Source organism: Bombina bombina, chromosome 1, assembly GCF_027579735.1.
Source record: "Bombina bombina isolate aBomBom1 chromosome 1, aBomBom1.pri, whole genome shotgun sequence".
Lineage (NCBI taxonomy): Eukaryota > Metazoa > Chordata > Amphibia > Anura > Bombinatoridae > Bombina > Bombina bombina.
In genome coordinates this window covers 98905832-98922563 of record NC_069499.1, presented here as the reverse complement: position 1 = coordinate 98922563, position 16732 = coordinate 98905832, and the positions used below count along the sequence as shown (strand labels likewise).

General features: G+C 37.5%; 1 protein-coding gene across 1 annotated transcript in view; it reads left to right on the top strand.

Moving 5' to 3' along the window:
* SLC24A4 (solute carrier family 24 member 4) overlaps positions 1-16732 on the top strand; it is a 446930-nt gene that overhangs the window by 293621 nt on the left and 136577 nt on the right. The window contains exon 7 of the mRNA XM_053697542.1: positions 15727-15801. Within this exon, the coding sequence (XP_053553517.1) occupies positions 15727-15801 (75 nt within the window). The remainder of the gene's footprint in view (positions 1-15726; positions 15802-16732) is intronic.

Below are 16732 nucleotides of genomic sequence, written 5' to 3'. Positions count from 1 at the left end.
GCCATGAGGTACCATGTTGAACTTCCAGTGACCAGTATGAGGGAGTGTGAGAGCGATAACACCCAATTTAACACACCTGCTCCCCATTCACACCTGAGACCTTGAAACACTAACGAGTCACATGACACCGGGGAGGGAAAATGGCTAATTGGCCCCAATTTGGACATTTCCACTTAGGGGTGTACTCACTTTTGTTGCCAATGGTTTAGACATTAATGGCTGTGTGTTGAGTTATTTTGAGGGCACAGCAAATTTACACTGTTATACAGGCTGTACACTCACTACTTTACATTGTAGCAAAGTGCCATTTCTTCAGTGTTGTCACATGAAAAGATATAATAAAATATTTACAAAAATGTGAGGGGTGTATATATACTGTATATATATATATATATATATATATATATATATATATAAATAAATATATACATATATCTGTATATATATATATATATATATATATATATATATATATATATATATATATATATATATATATATATATATGTATATACCTCTATATATGTTTTATATATTTTACATTATCATTATCACGCATATATATATTTATATATACAGTATATATATATATATATATATATTTAAAATTAAAAAGAACATTTGTTTCTATGTGAAGAACATTGGAGTGTAAAATATGTGTAACGTGCTTTGTGTTGGGCACTGTAGGTCTAACGCGGTATCAGGAAAGCGCACATGAAGAATTAGTGTACTCCTTTTGGGTTTATTGTGCACAAAACCCGACAGAAGTACACTAATACTTCATGTGTGTTATGTATTTATTAAATATAAAATATTTAGAAATATTAATAAATAATTTAAATAATTATTATTGATGTACTAAAATATTCTTAAAAATCAAAAGAATATATATATATATATATATATATATATATATACTATAAAAATTATTAATAATTCATATTTTGTTCAATATTTAATATTTACATAATGCGTCTTAAGATAACTAATTGTTCATATCCGCTAACCCGACACCGCGTTAGACCTACAGCCCACATTTCACATAGAAATAAATGTATTTTTATTTTTAAATAAATTTCTATATATATCTGATAATGTTAATGTAAACTATATATTTATATCTATATGAATAAACTAATTACAATTAAATAAAATTAACTAAAGTACAAAAAAACAAACACTTAATTACAGAAAATAAAAACAAATTACAAGAATTTTAAACTAATTACACCTACTCTACTCCCCCTAATAAAATAAAAATGCCCCCCAAAATAATAAAATTCCCTACCCTATACTAAATTACAAATAGCCGTTAAAAGGGCCTTTTCTGGGGCATTGCCCCAAAGTAATCAGCTCTTTTTTACCTGAAAAAAAATACAATACCCCCCCAACATTACAACCCACCACCCACATACCCAACCCTACTCTAAAACCCACCCAAACCCCCCCCTTAAAAAAACCTAACACTAACCCCCTGAAGATCACCATACCTTGAGCCGTCTTCACCCAGCCGGGCACAAGTGGACCTCCAGAGGGGCAGAAGTCTTCATCCGATCCGGGCAGAAGAGGACATCCAGACCGGCAGAAGTCTTCATCCAGGCGGCATCTTCTATCTTCATCCATGCGGAGCGGGTCCATCTTCAATCCATCCGACGCGGAGCATCCTCTTCCATCGACGTCCTAACGAAGAATGAAGGTTCCTTTAAATGACGTCATCCAAGATCGCGTCCCTTGAATTCCGATTGGCTGATAGGATTCTATCAGCCAATCGGAATTAAGGTAGGAAAAATCCTATTGGCTGATCCAATCAGCCAATAGGATTGAGCTCGCATTCTATTGGCTGATTGGAACAGCCAATAGAATGCGAGCTCAACCCTGTTGGCTGATTGGATCAGCCAATAGGATTGAACTTCAATCCTATTGGCTGATTGGATCAGCCAATAGGATTTTTCCTACCTTAATTCCGATTGGCTGATAGAATCCTATCAGCCAATTGGAATTCAAGGGACGCCATCTTGGATGACATCATTTAAAGGAACCTTCATTCTTCGTTAGGACATCGATGGAAGAGAATGCTCCGCGTCGGATGGATTGAAGATGGACCCGCTCCGCTCCGGATGGATGAAGATAGAAGATGCCGCCTGGATGAAGACTTCTGCCGGTCTGGATGTCCTCTTCTGCCTGGATCGGATGAAGACTTCTGCCCCTCTGGAGGTCCACTTGTGCCCGGCTGGGTGAAGACGGCTCAAGGTAGGGTGATCTTCAGGGGGTTAGTGTTAGGTTTTTTTAAGGGAGGTTTGGGTGGGTTTTAGAGTAGGGTTGGGTGTGTGGGTGGTGGGTTGTAATGTTGGGGGGGGTATTGTATTTTTTTTCAGGTAAAAGAGCTGATTACTTTGGGGCAATGCCCCGCAAAAGGTCCTTTTAAGGGCTATTTGTAATTTAGTGTAGGGTAGGGAATTTTATTATTTTGTTGTTTTTTTTTATTTTATTAGGGGGATAAGAGTAGGTGTAATTAGTTTAAAATTCTTGTATTTTTTTTATTTTCTGTAATTTAGTGCTTGTTTTTTTGTACTTTAGTTAATTTTATTTTATTGTAATTAGTTTTATTTAATTGTAGTTAATTTAGGTAATTATTTTAATTATAGTGTAGTGTTAGGTGTAATTGTAACTTAGGTTAGGTTTTATTTAACAGGTACTTTTGTATTTATTTTAGCTAGGTAGTTATTAAATAGTTAATAAATATTTAATAACTATTGTACCTAGTTGAAATAAATATAAAGTTGCCTGTAAAATAAAAATAAATCCTAATATAGCTACAATGTAACTATTAGTTATATTGTAGCTATCTTAGGGTTTATTTTATAGGTAAGTATTTAGTTTTAAATAGGAATAATTTAGTTAATAATAGTAAATTTATTTAGATTAATTTAAATAATATTTAAGTTAGGGAGGGTGTTAGGGTTAGGGTTAGACTTAGGTTTAGGAGTTAATAAAATTAATATAGTGGCGGCGGTGTAGGGTGGGCATATTAGGGGTTAATAAATATAATTTAGGTGGGGGCGGTGTAGGGGGGCAGATTAGGGGTTAATAAATATAATGTAGGTGGCGGCGGTGTAGGGGGGGGCAGATTAGGGGTTAATAAACATAATGTAGGTGGCAGCGGGGTCCGGGAGCGGCGGTTTATGGGTTAATAAATTTATTAGAGTGGCGGTGGGCTCCGGGAGCGGCGGTTTAGGGGTTAATAAATTTATTAGAGTGGCGGTGGGCTCCGGGAGCGGCGGTTTAGGGGTTAATACATTTATTAGAGTGGCGGTGGGCTCTGGGAGCGGCGGTTTAGGGGTTAATACATTTATTAGAATGGTGGTGGGCTCCGGGAGCGGCGGTTTAGGGGTTAATAAGTATAATGTAGGTGGCGGCGGTGTAGGGGGGCAGATTAGGGGTGTTTAGTCTCGGGGTACATGTTAGGGTGTTAGGTGTAGACATTTCCCATAGGAATCAATGGGATATCGGGCAGCAGTGAACATGAGCTTTCGCTGCTGTCAGACTCCCATTGATTCCTATGGCATCCGCCGCCTCCAGGGCGGCGGATTGAAAACCAGGTACGCTGGGCCGGAAAAGTGCTGAGAGTACCTGGTAGGATCTTGATAACTTCCAAAAGTAGTCAGATTGTGCCAAACTTGCGTTCGGAACATCTGGAGTGACGTAACCATCAATCTGTGTCGGACTGAGGCCGGCGGATCGTATGTTACGTCACTGAATTCTACTTTTGGCGGTCTCTAGCCTTTGATAACTAAGGCGAATCAGGCTCGCCACAAATGCGCTGCGGAATTCCAGCGTATTTGCGGTTGACAGCTTGATAAATAGAGGCCCTTGCCTGCTCAGAGTGCTGGCAGTGGTGTATATTGCATATGGGAAGACTTCATTTGTAAAACTCTCCGATGAGCCCAGCACTCTATAACTTCCCCAACCACCGGTGTGCAATTTCAAGTAATAACATAAAGTCCCATTCTGGAAAGCACTCAGCCAGATTTTCAAAATACACTGTTTAATGCATGAACTTTTTCGGGGTCTCTCCCATCCTCAGATACAATCAACAAGTGAAAATGACTTACCCATACACCCCATACCCAATGAGATCAGCTTTGCTCTGCTGTGTGCAGAGCCGCGGCGTCAAGATCACGCTATTGCACTACGGATGCCCACAGTGGCCAACTGGGAAAAAAAGTTCAAATTAAAAAAGAAATATCTACCATTAACCCAATACGGTAATACAGCAATACATATGTATACAAGCACATTTAATAATACATCTGGCGTGTTAAAGCCCAATTGTGCATCAGTCCACTATCAATCTGACATGTCTCTCGTAAATACCTTCTGAATACATCTTAAGCCTGACTGTAGCTCACTCCGTTAACCTATGCTAATAATTGTTAAAAATCTCCATATTCTGGCATAGTCACGTAACTCTCAAGACCATACTGACCTACTTTTTAGAGTGCTCCTTGTATTGTCTATAGATATATTCTGTCTTTTGAGGGGGACCTCTAGTGGCCAGGCCAAAAAGAACCTGAATTAAAGCCCAATATGTCTCACTGTACTATAAACCTAATATCCTGAGGCTCTTTTATACAACATGTAGAACACATCAACATTAATAACCAGCTACCTCAATTACATATATTTAGCATATAACATATAGAATATTATACTACCTGCAGCAAATGCCACTCAATACCGTAAATAAGCCCCATTCTCTTATAGTTAACTGCTGCACTGTCACTCCTTACTAATTAATCCTACCTACTACTCTTGTACCCTGGGTTTACATCATTATTAACCTTGCACAGATGCAAACTATGGCATATCCTGATTACAAAGATGGAACTAAACTTCACAGAAAACATTGGAGGTACAGTTTCACCTTGAGTCCCTTTGGTGCCAATGTATCAAGATTGTAGACCTATTTACTCTCCCTCTGGATAAGGATCTTTCCTCTGTTGCCTACCCTAGTCAAGGGGGGTATATGATCAATTATAATATATCTTAAGTCAGCCACCAAATGTTTCATTTTGGCAAAATGAATAGCCACTGGTTGATCAGATCTGCAAGCTTGCAACACTGTTCTTATTATCTGTAATGGAGGTAGCTGGTTAATAATGTTGATGTGTTCTACATGTTGTATATAAGAGCATCAGGGTATTAGGTCCATAGTACAGTGAGACGTATTGGGCTTTGATTTAGGTTCTTTTTGGCCTGGCCACTAGAGGTCCCCCTCAAAAGACGGAATATATCTATACACAATATAAGGAGCACTCTAAAAAGTAGGTCAGTATGGTTTGAGGTAGCATCTTGAGAGTTACGTGACTATGCCAGAATATGGAGATTTTTAAAAATTATTAGCATAGGTTAATGGAGTGAGCTACTGTGAGGCTTAAGATGTATTCAGAAGGGGAGGCGGGGCGTAGCCATGCAGGGACATGGCCGCTTTCTGAAAAGCTCCGTGCATGTCCTGAGTCTCCAACTCATATATCTAAGCCCTAACTGAGGAAAATCTACTACACTTAACATATGTAAAGGTGGAACCTGAAAAGGAACAACTGAGAGCAGTTTCGAAAACTTCCGACCTACCCGCTGAGAGTGCTATGTAATAACAGGAGCCCATTGACACCGGGAAGACAGGCAAGATCAACCACATACCTCCGCAAGACAAACGAGGTCTGATTCAGCTTAAAACACACAGCCGCGGTAATAGACAGACTGTCAGAAGAGCTCCGACAATACCGGGAGCACATAGAGAACCGAGACGCCATTACCCTGAACCACGCGGTAAGCCAATTGATTGCGTGTAAGTGAAGAAGCTGAATAATAAACACACATAGCCTCGAGAACGCACAACTCAGAATCCTACACCTCAAAAAAAAATAAAAAAAAATACACTCTGAACCAGGCTGAACTTGGGCTGGGACTTATAGCAATAACTGGATCAGGCAGAGTAAAAATAGAAGTAGGCCTCACTGCGTAAGAGACAGTAATTGCTCAGCTCGACTCAGTGCGCAGCACCACTAGGTCTATACTATAATCAACAAGATATAAAAACAAGAAATACAAGTGTTTTACTCACGACAAATTCTATATCCAGAGTGTGAGGGCAATCTGCTAAAGCCATATTATCTGCTAAACTGCACTGTGAAGTTACAGCTTTATCTTGCCGGGCCTTAACACCCAGATCTACACAAATACTAATGGCAACTAAAAGAAATACAAAACCAGACAAAAAACAAACATCTGCACCAATTATGAACTCTTTCTTCCCTAAACAAGATGTAGACCTGCAGGAGCATTCACAACCACTTAATGACAACGACAATATACAAACAGTGATGAAACCTGCAACTCCAACTTCACACACAGACCAGTTATCTCAGATCCAGTCTAATATTTTATCATTACCTTCCAAATCAGATCTAGCAGACTTAAAATCGTTTATAAAAACGGAAATGACTTCTTTAAGAAAAGATATTAACGAAATGGGGTCCAGACTGGAATATTTGGAAGAAAATCATGACACGCTTAACAATATGATGTCTGATGCTAACCACCTACTAACTAGACATGAAACTTTAGTTCAATCCCTCCAACTAAAAATAGAGGACTTAGATAACCGAAACAGGAGGAGTAATTTAAGGATACGGGGAGTACCAGAAACAGCAACCAAAGAGTCAATGACCTCCTATCTCTTGCAAATGTTTGAATACATTATACCTAATCTTAAACTTACAGAGACATCAATGGAGAGAGCGCACAGAGCTCTAAAACCCATTCCAGTTCCTCCGAAACCGCCAAGAGATATAATTATCAAATTTGCTAACTACTTGGATAAAGAAGCTATCTGGAAACAGGTTAGGTTGCAAAAGGAAATCAAATTCCAGACCTACAGCATACAGATTTTCCAAGATATAAGTCCTGCAACTATTGAAAGGAGAAGGGAGATTCGTTTTATCACCCAGCGCCTACAAGAAAGAAAAGTTAAATATCGTTGGGGATTTCCCTTTAGTCTCATAGTTCAGCAAGATGGAAAAACACATGTTTATAAAGAACTCAATGACTTGGATTCTTTTTCTAAGAGCCTAAATATAGACTTTCCACAGGAAGGCTTACCAACCTCATCAACACAGAGAATGGAAAACCCATTACCCCAGAGAACACAATGGTCGACAGTCCAATATAAGAAGAAAAGAGTAGAAGACCCCTAATTAGTTTCTTGAGAAACCACGGAATTAGCACTGGATACATGTTGGGGGTCCCCCCTCAAAGTGAACATTTTGTCATCTGCCTCCAGAACTGATAAGTATATAGCATGATACAATAAAAATGCCAAATGATTATGTTCTATGTATAATATGCAACTAGCCATTAGGCTATATGACTATCTATTTTGCATATCAGAGAACAACGGAGAAAGACAATATATAATACTGTTAAGTTATTGGTTGAATTTAATCTGTTATAGTTCTAAGGGCGAGAAAAGTTCCTGTAGAGAGTTGTTTTTGAGTTAATTAACTTGGAATTAGGTTAGATATTGTTGTATGAAAATGACTATTTGATTACAAAGCAGGTGTATATAGTCTAAACTTGCAAATGCAATTGTAATACCACACGTAAAAACCTAAGATTTATTTAACATAAAACTCCAAGCTGAACAAACCAACACATAAGATTATAAGTCATAACACCAGAATATATGCGATCACATAAATATTTACCCACACATAGAAAAATGATTATTTGATTACAAAGCAAATGTATATAAACTAAACTTACATGTACACTTGTAATGCCATACGTAAAAATCTAAGATTTATCTAACATGAGACTCCAAGCTGAACAAGCCAACACATAAAATTATAAGACACAACACCAGAATATATGTGATTACATAAATATTTACCCACACATAGAACATTGTCTATTAGACAGAGTACTAAAGAAATAATCAGGAGGATATATTCTAAACCCCCTCATAAAATAGAATAGAACCAAATACATAAGATCCCTTTAAAATTCAGAAGGAGACACAGTTTAAAACCCAAGAAATTTGACAAATTTAATAACCAATATATTAAGAATATAACACTCTGGCTCACTCTGAACAAACTGTATAACTATGAAGGAGAATATAAACGAGCCACACTACCAAGAAGATAGTGAAATAAATACCAATGTAATAAACCTTTAATTACAAACAGAAATAACAGAAAACTACTATACCAAATACAAGAAGCCCTAACTATTGAAATGATGTACAATGGTAATAGAGTTAAAACTAAAGAGTTAAAATGATAAACTTATACCAATTCCTCATACATGTGTAAAGCTTTGGAGTTGGAGACTTAGACTTTGACATGCTACCTCAAGTTTGAAAGTATGTTGATTTTTACTGCATACTGTTTTTGTTTTTTAAGCTTATGTCTATTTTTATTTTTATTTTTATTTTTATTTTTTGGGTCATGTTCCTGCTCTGTCCTGTGTTTCCGGCCAAATTCTTATGACACACATTTGTTTGGGAAGTCACACACACTGCTCACTCATCACATATATCACTTAGACTATGACTGATAAAAGAAATCATCCTTCACCCACAAACGATATACGTTTATACTCAATAAACGCAAAAGGCCTCAACCTGCCTAACAAAAGATCCACACTACTGAGAGAGAGTCGTACCCTAAGGTCCGATCTGATGTTTCTCCAAGAAACTCACTTTAGAAAAGCAAAAGAACCATCCACATTCACCCGCCTTTATGGCACAGGCTTTTGGGCATCACACCATAAACACAAAATACACGGCGTGGGCATAGTTATCAAAAGAGGTATACCTTTCATAGAATTGAAAACCATTAGAGATAAAGAGGGCCGCTTTATCAAATTAATAGGCTTGCTATACAATAGACCGGTGACTCTTGTCTCAGTATACGCTCCTAATTCTCACCAACACTTATTCATTAAAAAACTGTCCAATCTACTATTGGACAACCAGAAAGGAACCCTCATTATGTGCGGGGACCTCAATACAGCCCTAGACCCTGTTAGAGATTGTTCCTCCAGCCGTTCCTCGATTCCTACCTCAAATCTAAATAAAACAATAGCAAGTCTCAAGACTATAGTAGCCCAAGACGTATGGAGAACATTGCATCCACAACTCAGAGACTACACTTTCTACTCATACCCACACGGAGTATACTCCAGAATTGATTATGTATTTACAGACGTAGGGAGCCTAGATTTATTTCATACAGCCAAGATATGGCCGATAACATGGTCTGACCACGCCTCACTGACTAGTTCTTTTTCATGGCCATCTAAGCCCATCAAAGATTTTATCTGGAAACTGGACGACACACTCTTAACAGACCCCATAAATGTAATAAAGATTGAAAAAACACTCATAGAATATTTTCAGATTAATAATACTTCTGAAACTTCAGCACAAACACTATGGGAAGCACACAAAAGTGTTGTCAGAGGAGAATTGATAGCCATGAAAGCATATATCAATAAAACCAAAAGAGAGACAGTTAATTCATATCTCCTCAGAATACAACAACTGGAAGCAAAACATAAGGACTTTCCCTCAGATAAAGATACTTTAACAGCACTTACATTAGAAAGACAAAATCTAGCTTCTCATTTGTCAAAAGAACACAAAAGAAAGGCTTTATACAACCAACAGAAACATTACGAGGGCCGTAATAAATTTGGACGTCAGCTAGCGAGATACCTTAAACATAAAGCACATAAAAAATACATATTACAAATTATCGATGAAAAAGGACATATACAACATTCTACCAGACAAATAGCCTATACATTTCAAAGATTTTTTCAAAAATTATATAATATCAACAATGACTACAACAAACATACCACGGACACACAAACACGCTTACAAGAGATGAATACATACCTTAGTCGGTTAAAAATGCCCAATATTACACCTGAACAAAAAGAGGACCTAGAAGCCCCTCTATCCTTAGAGGAAATAACCCAAGTCATCAAAGATTTACCAACTGGAAAAACACCGGGTCCAGACGGTTTTGGCCATAAATATTACTCCATATTCAGAGACACACTAACACCTCACCTCTCAAATTATTTCCAATACATAGACAGCGCGGAGGCCTTTTCGGCAAGAGCACTCGAAGCTCATATTATTTTACTACCAAAACCTAACAAATCTCCTTCCTCCCCCGCAAATTACCACCCAATTTCGCTATTGAACACAGACATCAAAATTTACGCGAAAATACTAGCACTCAGACTAAATAAAATCCTCCCCAGTATTATTCATCAAGACCAAGTTGGCTTTGTGCCTGGTCGTGAAGCTAAAGACAACACGGTCAGGGCCCTCCACCTAATACATTATGTTAAGAAAAACAATATACCTACTCTATTCGTGTCCACAGATGCCGAAAAGGCCTTTGACCGTGTTGCCTGGGATTATTTGAGAGCCACCCTGACACACCTAGGATTAGGTCCACAAATACTAGCCCGAATTTTCTCTTTATATTCTCAACCAAACGCACGTATCTTGATAAATGGCACCCTGTCAGACCCCTTTCCAATTAGAAACGGAACACGCCAGGGCTGCCCCTTATCGCCCCTCTTATTCACCTGTGTTATAGAAACGCTAGCCACAAGTATCCGCCATAACCAACAGATACATGGGATTAATATCAACTCACAAGAATATACGGTTTCCCTCTTTGCAGACGATATGCTCTTTACCCTTACAAAACCAACATTATCTATCCCACATTTAAACAGGGAATTTGAAACATTTCACACATTATCCAACTTCTCAATTAACAGGACCAAATCTGAATTCTTAAATATAAATATATCAGACATAGACCAACAAGCTATCAAAAATCTCACCAAATACACTTGGTGCCCTTCAGCATTAAAATATCTGGGAATCAAATTGGCCCCTACAATAGATGATATATTCAAGCTAAACTACATACCACTTAAACAGACAATTATCAGTGATCTTTCTTCATGGAGGTCCAAACAGATCTCGTGGCTAGGACGCATAGAGGTAATCAAAATGAATATTTTCCCGAGAATATTATACTATCTCCAGACACTACCCATTCCACTCCCCAAACACTACCTACCATCCATACAGAGAGCATTTCGGGAATATATATGGAACAAAAAACCACCTAGAATCAACCAACACACAATGCAATTACCTAGAACATTAGGAGGTATGGGGGTACCGAATTTAGAATTATACAGGCAAGCTATATTTTTACAAAGAATCGTAGACTGGAACATCCATTACCATCATAAGAGATGGGTCCCTCTGGAACACTTAATATCTCAAAGACCCCACTTAGGACGTCTTTGTTGGAATAACTCCATCAAATTTAGTCTGAAAAATGATAACCCGGTGACTAGGGAGACCTACCAGATCTGGACAAAAACTATACACACATCTTTGTTTGTTTCCTCCATACCTTCCCCGCTGACATCCTTAATAGAGAATGGCGAGTTTACATTGAGCCCATTTACAAATTCCTCGACTACAGATTCAATAACCAGAGACTTTACCATCCGACAGATGGTTATTAATGAAACAATACGCTCACAAACTGACCTAACAACAGAAGGACACGAATGTTTTGCTAACTGGTTCACCTACAGACAAGCTAGAAATTATATTCTCAAACACAAAGATCATAACAACATGGTAAGGCCATTGACCAACTTCGAAACCTTATGTACACAACCTCCTCCAATCAGACATACACTAGCTAGAATATATAAATTATTAATACAGAGGCCTCCAAGTCATATACCACCATACCTAGAAAAATGGGAAACCGATCTGGGGGTTATTATAACTCCCCAGGTGAGTGACTCGATACTTCAAGCCACCGTCAAATCCTCTATCTCATCTTCCATACTGGAAATTAATCTCAAAATACTACACAGGTGGTATTTTACCCCACAAAAATTACACCGACTATTCCGCTCACAGCCTAATAAATGTTGGAGATGCGGACATGTAAACAGCAATGCAGCACATATGTGGTGGTGGTGCAATGCCATTCAGAACTTTTGGAGACAGGTAATAGGGGAAGTAGAAAACATAATGGAAACAATATTCCCGTTAGACCCCCTATTATGGCTGCTAAACAAAAAACCTAAAATTAAATATAAACCTTACCTAAACTTATTTAAGATTATGACTAACGGGGCAAAACAACTGATAGCCAAAAACTGGAAATATAATGGAGCACCTTCACTTACTATGTGGGTTCAGAAGGTTTCCGAATTAATTTCACTAGAAGAATACTATTATCTCAAACATGGAAAAATGGATACTTATGCAGTGATAACCCAAACTTGGGACACATATCTTCAATTACTTAAAGAAAAACAACCCATAGAAAGTTAGACTGGTTAGGGGACATGGGCAGAGCAGGACGGATCCTTTCCCCTTTTTTTTTTTTTTTTTTTTTTTTTTTCTCTCCCCTTTTCTCTTTCTCTCCTCTCTCCCTCCCTTACTCTCTACCTTCCCGCTACCCCTTTTCCTTTTTTCTACATTGTTATTACGTATATCTCTATTGATTCCAATAAGTAGAGAGTTCTAGAAAGTTAATATATTTTGTATTAAAGTAAGGATAACAAATAATGGACAACTGTTGGATATGTAAACAGCAAGGAGCTGCGTCTCCTATTATATGTATCACATTATGTAATATTCAATAAAGTTGTTTATAAAAAAAAAAAAAAAAAAAAAGATGTATTCAGAAGGTATTTACGAGAGACATGTCAGATTGATAGTGGACTGATGCACAATATACAGGTAGCCCTCAGTTTACGCCGGGGTTAGGTTCCAGAAGGAATGGTTGTAAATCGAAACTGTTGTAAATTGAAACCCAGTTTATAATGTAAGTCAATGGGAAGTGAGGGAGTTAGGTTCCAGGCCCCTCTCAAAATTGTCATAAGTAACACCTAAAACATTATTTTTAAAGCTTTGAAATGAAGACTTTAAATGCTAAGCAGCATTATAAACCTCATAAAATAATTACACAACACGGAATATATAATTAAAATAAGTTAAATGAACAAAAACATTTGCTAAACAGCATTATAAACCTAATAAAATAATCACACAACATAGACTTCACTTGCATTTTTCTGCAAACAGTTCTTTCTATGCATTCCAATCTGGACTGATTTATAGACTGGAAGATCTTGTTCCTTTGAAATCTGCTCGATAGCTCAGGTCTGGCTAAACTGATTAATTTCAGCTTGCTTGCCTTTGCTGCTACACAAGCGGACAGCTCCACCTACTGGCTATTTTAATCAATGCACTGCTTCTCAATGCTTTTCAATAGCAGTCACATGACTGGAAAAAAAGGTTGTTATTCTGAAACGGTGTAAATTGAACCGTTGTAAAACGAGGGCCACCTGTATATGAATTAAATAAGAAATGCACTAAAATGGGTTAATCCAGCACACACTAAATATAACCACTATTACCAAAAATATATTGTTGTGTCATGACGCTTGAAAAAGCCCTACACTAATTACAAAGGGTGAAACACGCGTAGCGTGAAAGTCATGCCTCTGTGAAGCCGGAGGCGTGGGATGCCAATCTTGGATGATATCGGCCTGTAGTGTGTCAACAGGTGAAGTTCAGCGGAACGTACAGTTTATCGGATGAGGAGACGGAGGGGCAGCTCTGACCGTGGAATCGTTAAGAGAACTGCATACTTGGTATGGTGAGCTGTAGGCTGTTTAAGCCTTGAAAACCCGGTCTCTAGTTCATTTACATATGGACGCTGTGCTGATTCCTTTCTGTCCCCTTATGCACTTACGATTTCTTTGTGCCCTTTCGCCTAATTCTAACTTAATGCTACTAGTGCTATAACAAGTTTCTCTAGAGCATTACTAACAAAAGACTGTGTGCTTTAATTCATTCCTGCTTTACTATGGAATTGCTTTTCATATGTTGATGCATTAGCACACTGGGGACTGTGCATATATCTTCAGGATATCAGTATTTAACTCTAAACAGAGTGTGGAACAACGATACATTCAATTTGTTATATGATAACGCTGTTATTCATAATATATGATTATTATTATTGTTATACAAGTCATCAATTATGATATCTTTATTTGTGCACCATTTACTAAAATGAATTTTTTGCTATGATTAACTATGTTATAGTTTAGATTTATGGTATAAAGTTCTGAATCTATCCCTTCATATACCGGTATATTTAACTTTACATGGCCCTATCTTTGCAAGTTTTTAGGATTGCTCACATCATTATAGAATTTTTTTCTTGAGTTATGTGAACCTATATATATATATATATATATGGTAGTTTACAGATTAGGATTGTTGTGATTTAATAAATACTTTGCTTTTTTTCTGATCTGACTTGGTGGCTTCCTGTGGTTTTTTTGCACGACAATATATTTTTGGTAATAGTGGTTATATTTAGTGTGTGCTGGATTAACCCATCTTAGTGCATTTCTTATTCAATTCATATTATAGCTTCTGGGTTCCGTGCACTGGTTCACCTGCTGGTACTCCGTTTGTCAGGTGTTCCATAACTATACACTTTGATATCCTTTTTAGAGCAGGTGCTATTGTTTTGATATATATATAGATATCTCTGCAATATATTTTTATTATTTATTTTGTCCATTTTCTTGTAATTCCATTCTGAAATTGTGAGTTTTTCAGTTCCTGTTAGAAATGGATGTGCAGAACACTGTTATATTCCACACAGCCATTGGCTACACACTCTAGTGACTTATTAGGCCACAGCAGAGTAGGTAACCTAAGTTACAAAATGGCAGCTCCCTTTGTTTTATAGACACTAAGGGGCCTATTTACTAATGTGCGAGTGGACAAGATCCGATATTGCAGATCATGTCCGCTGCACATCGATAAATGCATACGCTGTCGGAATTTATCATTGCACCAGCAGTTCTTGTGAACTGCAGGTGCAATAGCGCCCCCTGCAAATTTGCGGCCAATTGGCTGCTAGCAGGGGGTGTCAATCAACCCGATCGTATTGGATCGGGTTGGTTTCCGGCAATGTCTGTTCGTCCTCCAAAAAGCAGGCGGACAGGTTATGGAGCAGCGGTCTTTAGACCGTTGCTTTAAAACTTGTGTTTCTGGCAAGCCTGAAGGCTCGCCAGAAACGCAGGGCCCCTATGAGTTTACACTTATTTTGTCAATATTTAAATAGATAATGAAACCTTAAAAAATACATCAACATCTTATTCTTAGACTAATCTTTTTTATGATTCCATCATTCTATCAAGCATTTATTCAGTGTTTAATGTCCCTTTATAGTGTTCTAGAAGATTATGTCATGCAGAGGGTGTTGCAAAAGCAAACGGGATGAAGAAATAGAGAGTGAACAAGAATATGAGAATATGATGGAATTGTGAGGAGATAATGCGACAATCATTGTTTTTGAGAACATTTTTAGTGATTCTCATCCATTAGTAACTTGTAATTATCAGTCTGTTGTTGCTCTCAAGTTTTAAACTGGACAGCTTCAATATATATTTCACTTTCCACCAGTTCATGGCAGTTCCAACTGTAAAACAGCTATAGAAGAACGTTCTAACGTCACACAAAGAGAATTACGTTTAACATCTGTGTGTTTCTTTTTGCAGGTTGTGCGCCTTACGTGGTGGTCTCTGTTCAGAGATTCAATGTATTACATATTTTCCATATTAGCACTAATTACTGTAAGTAACAGCAAAACTATTTTATGACTTTGTAAAGAATGTATATCATATCATTTGCTATGTCTTTTTTCTTTCTATTTGAACGTGTTCTTTCCCTTAATTTTCACTCCACACTCCCCAACATTCTCATTAATCTATATTTACGTAAACAATTTGTTAGTTTTACCAAATCTTGTGACTAATAGTTAGTTCATTAAAGAAGTGCGCATGTGTGTGGTGGATATATGCTTTTAAAGAGAACGTGATGTAAATTAGATCACTGGTTTTCAAATCTGTCCTCAGACCTCCCCAACAGGCCAGGTTTTCAAGAATACCTTGGATGAGAGCAGGTAAAATAAACATGGTTACTAATCAGCTTATTATTATTTCACCTGTGCTCTAGTTCAGATATCCTCAAAATGTGGCCTGTTAGGGAGGCCTGTGAACAGGTTTGAAAACCAGTGGATTAGAGGGACATGAAACTCAAAATTTTTCTTTCACGATTCATATAGCGAATACTATTTTAAACAACTTTCTAATTTGCTTAATCCTCTTTGTATCCTTTGTTGAAGATGCAGCAATGCACTACTTGGAGCTAGCTGAATGTTTTGGGTAAACCAATAACATGAGGCAAATATGTGTAGCCACCAATTGGCAGCTTCTGAGCCTACCTAGGTATCCTTTTCAAAAAAGTATACCAATAAAACTAAACAAATTATATAAATTGCATGCTCTATCTTAATCATGAAAGAAAAAATGTGGGCCTTATGTCCCTTTAACATATTGGGTGCAGTGCAGTGCCATATACTTGATGCTGGGGCACTGCTCCAGAAGGAACTGCTAAAAAGAAAAGTGGTGTAAGGCGACAATAAACGATCAGGTACAACTATAACTATGGTTACTATTCACCATAATATTATGTTTCCTTCCTTGATGAGGCTCTCTTCAAAAT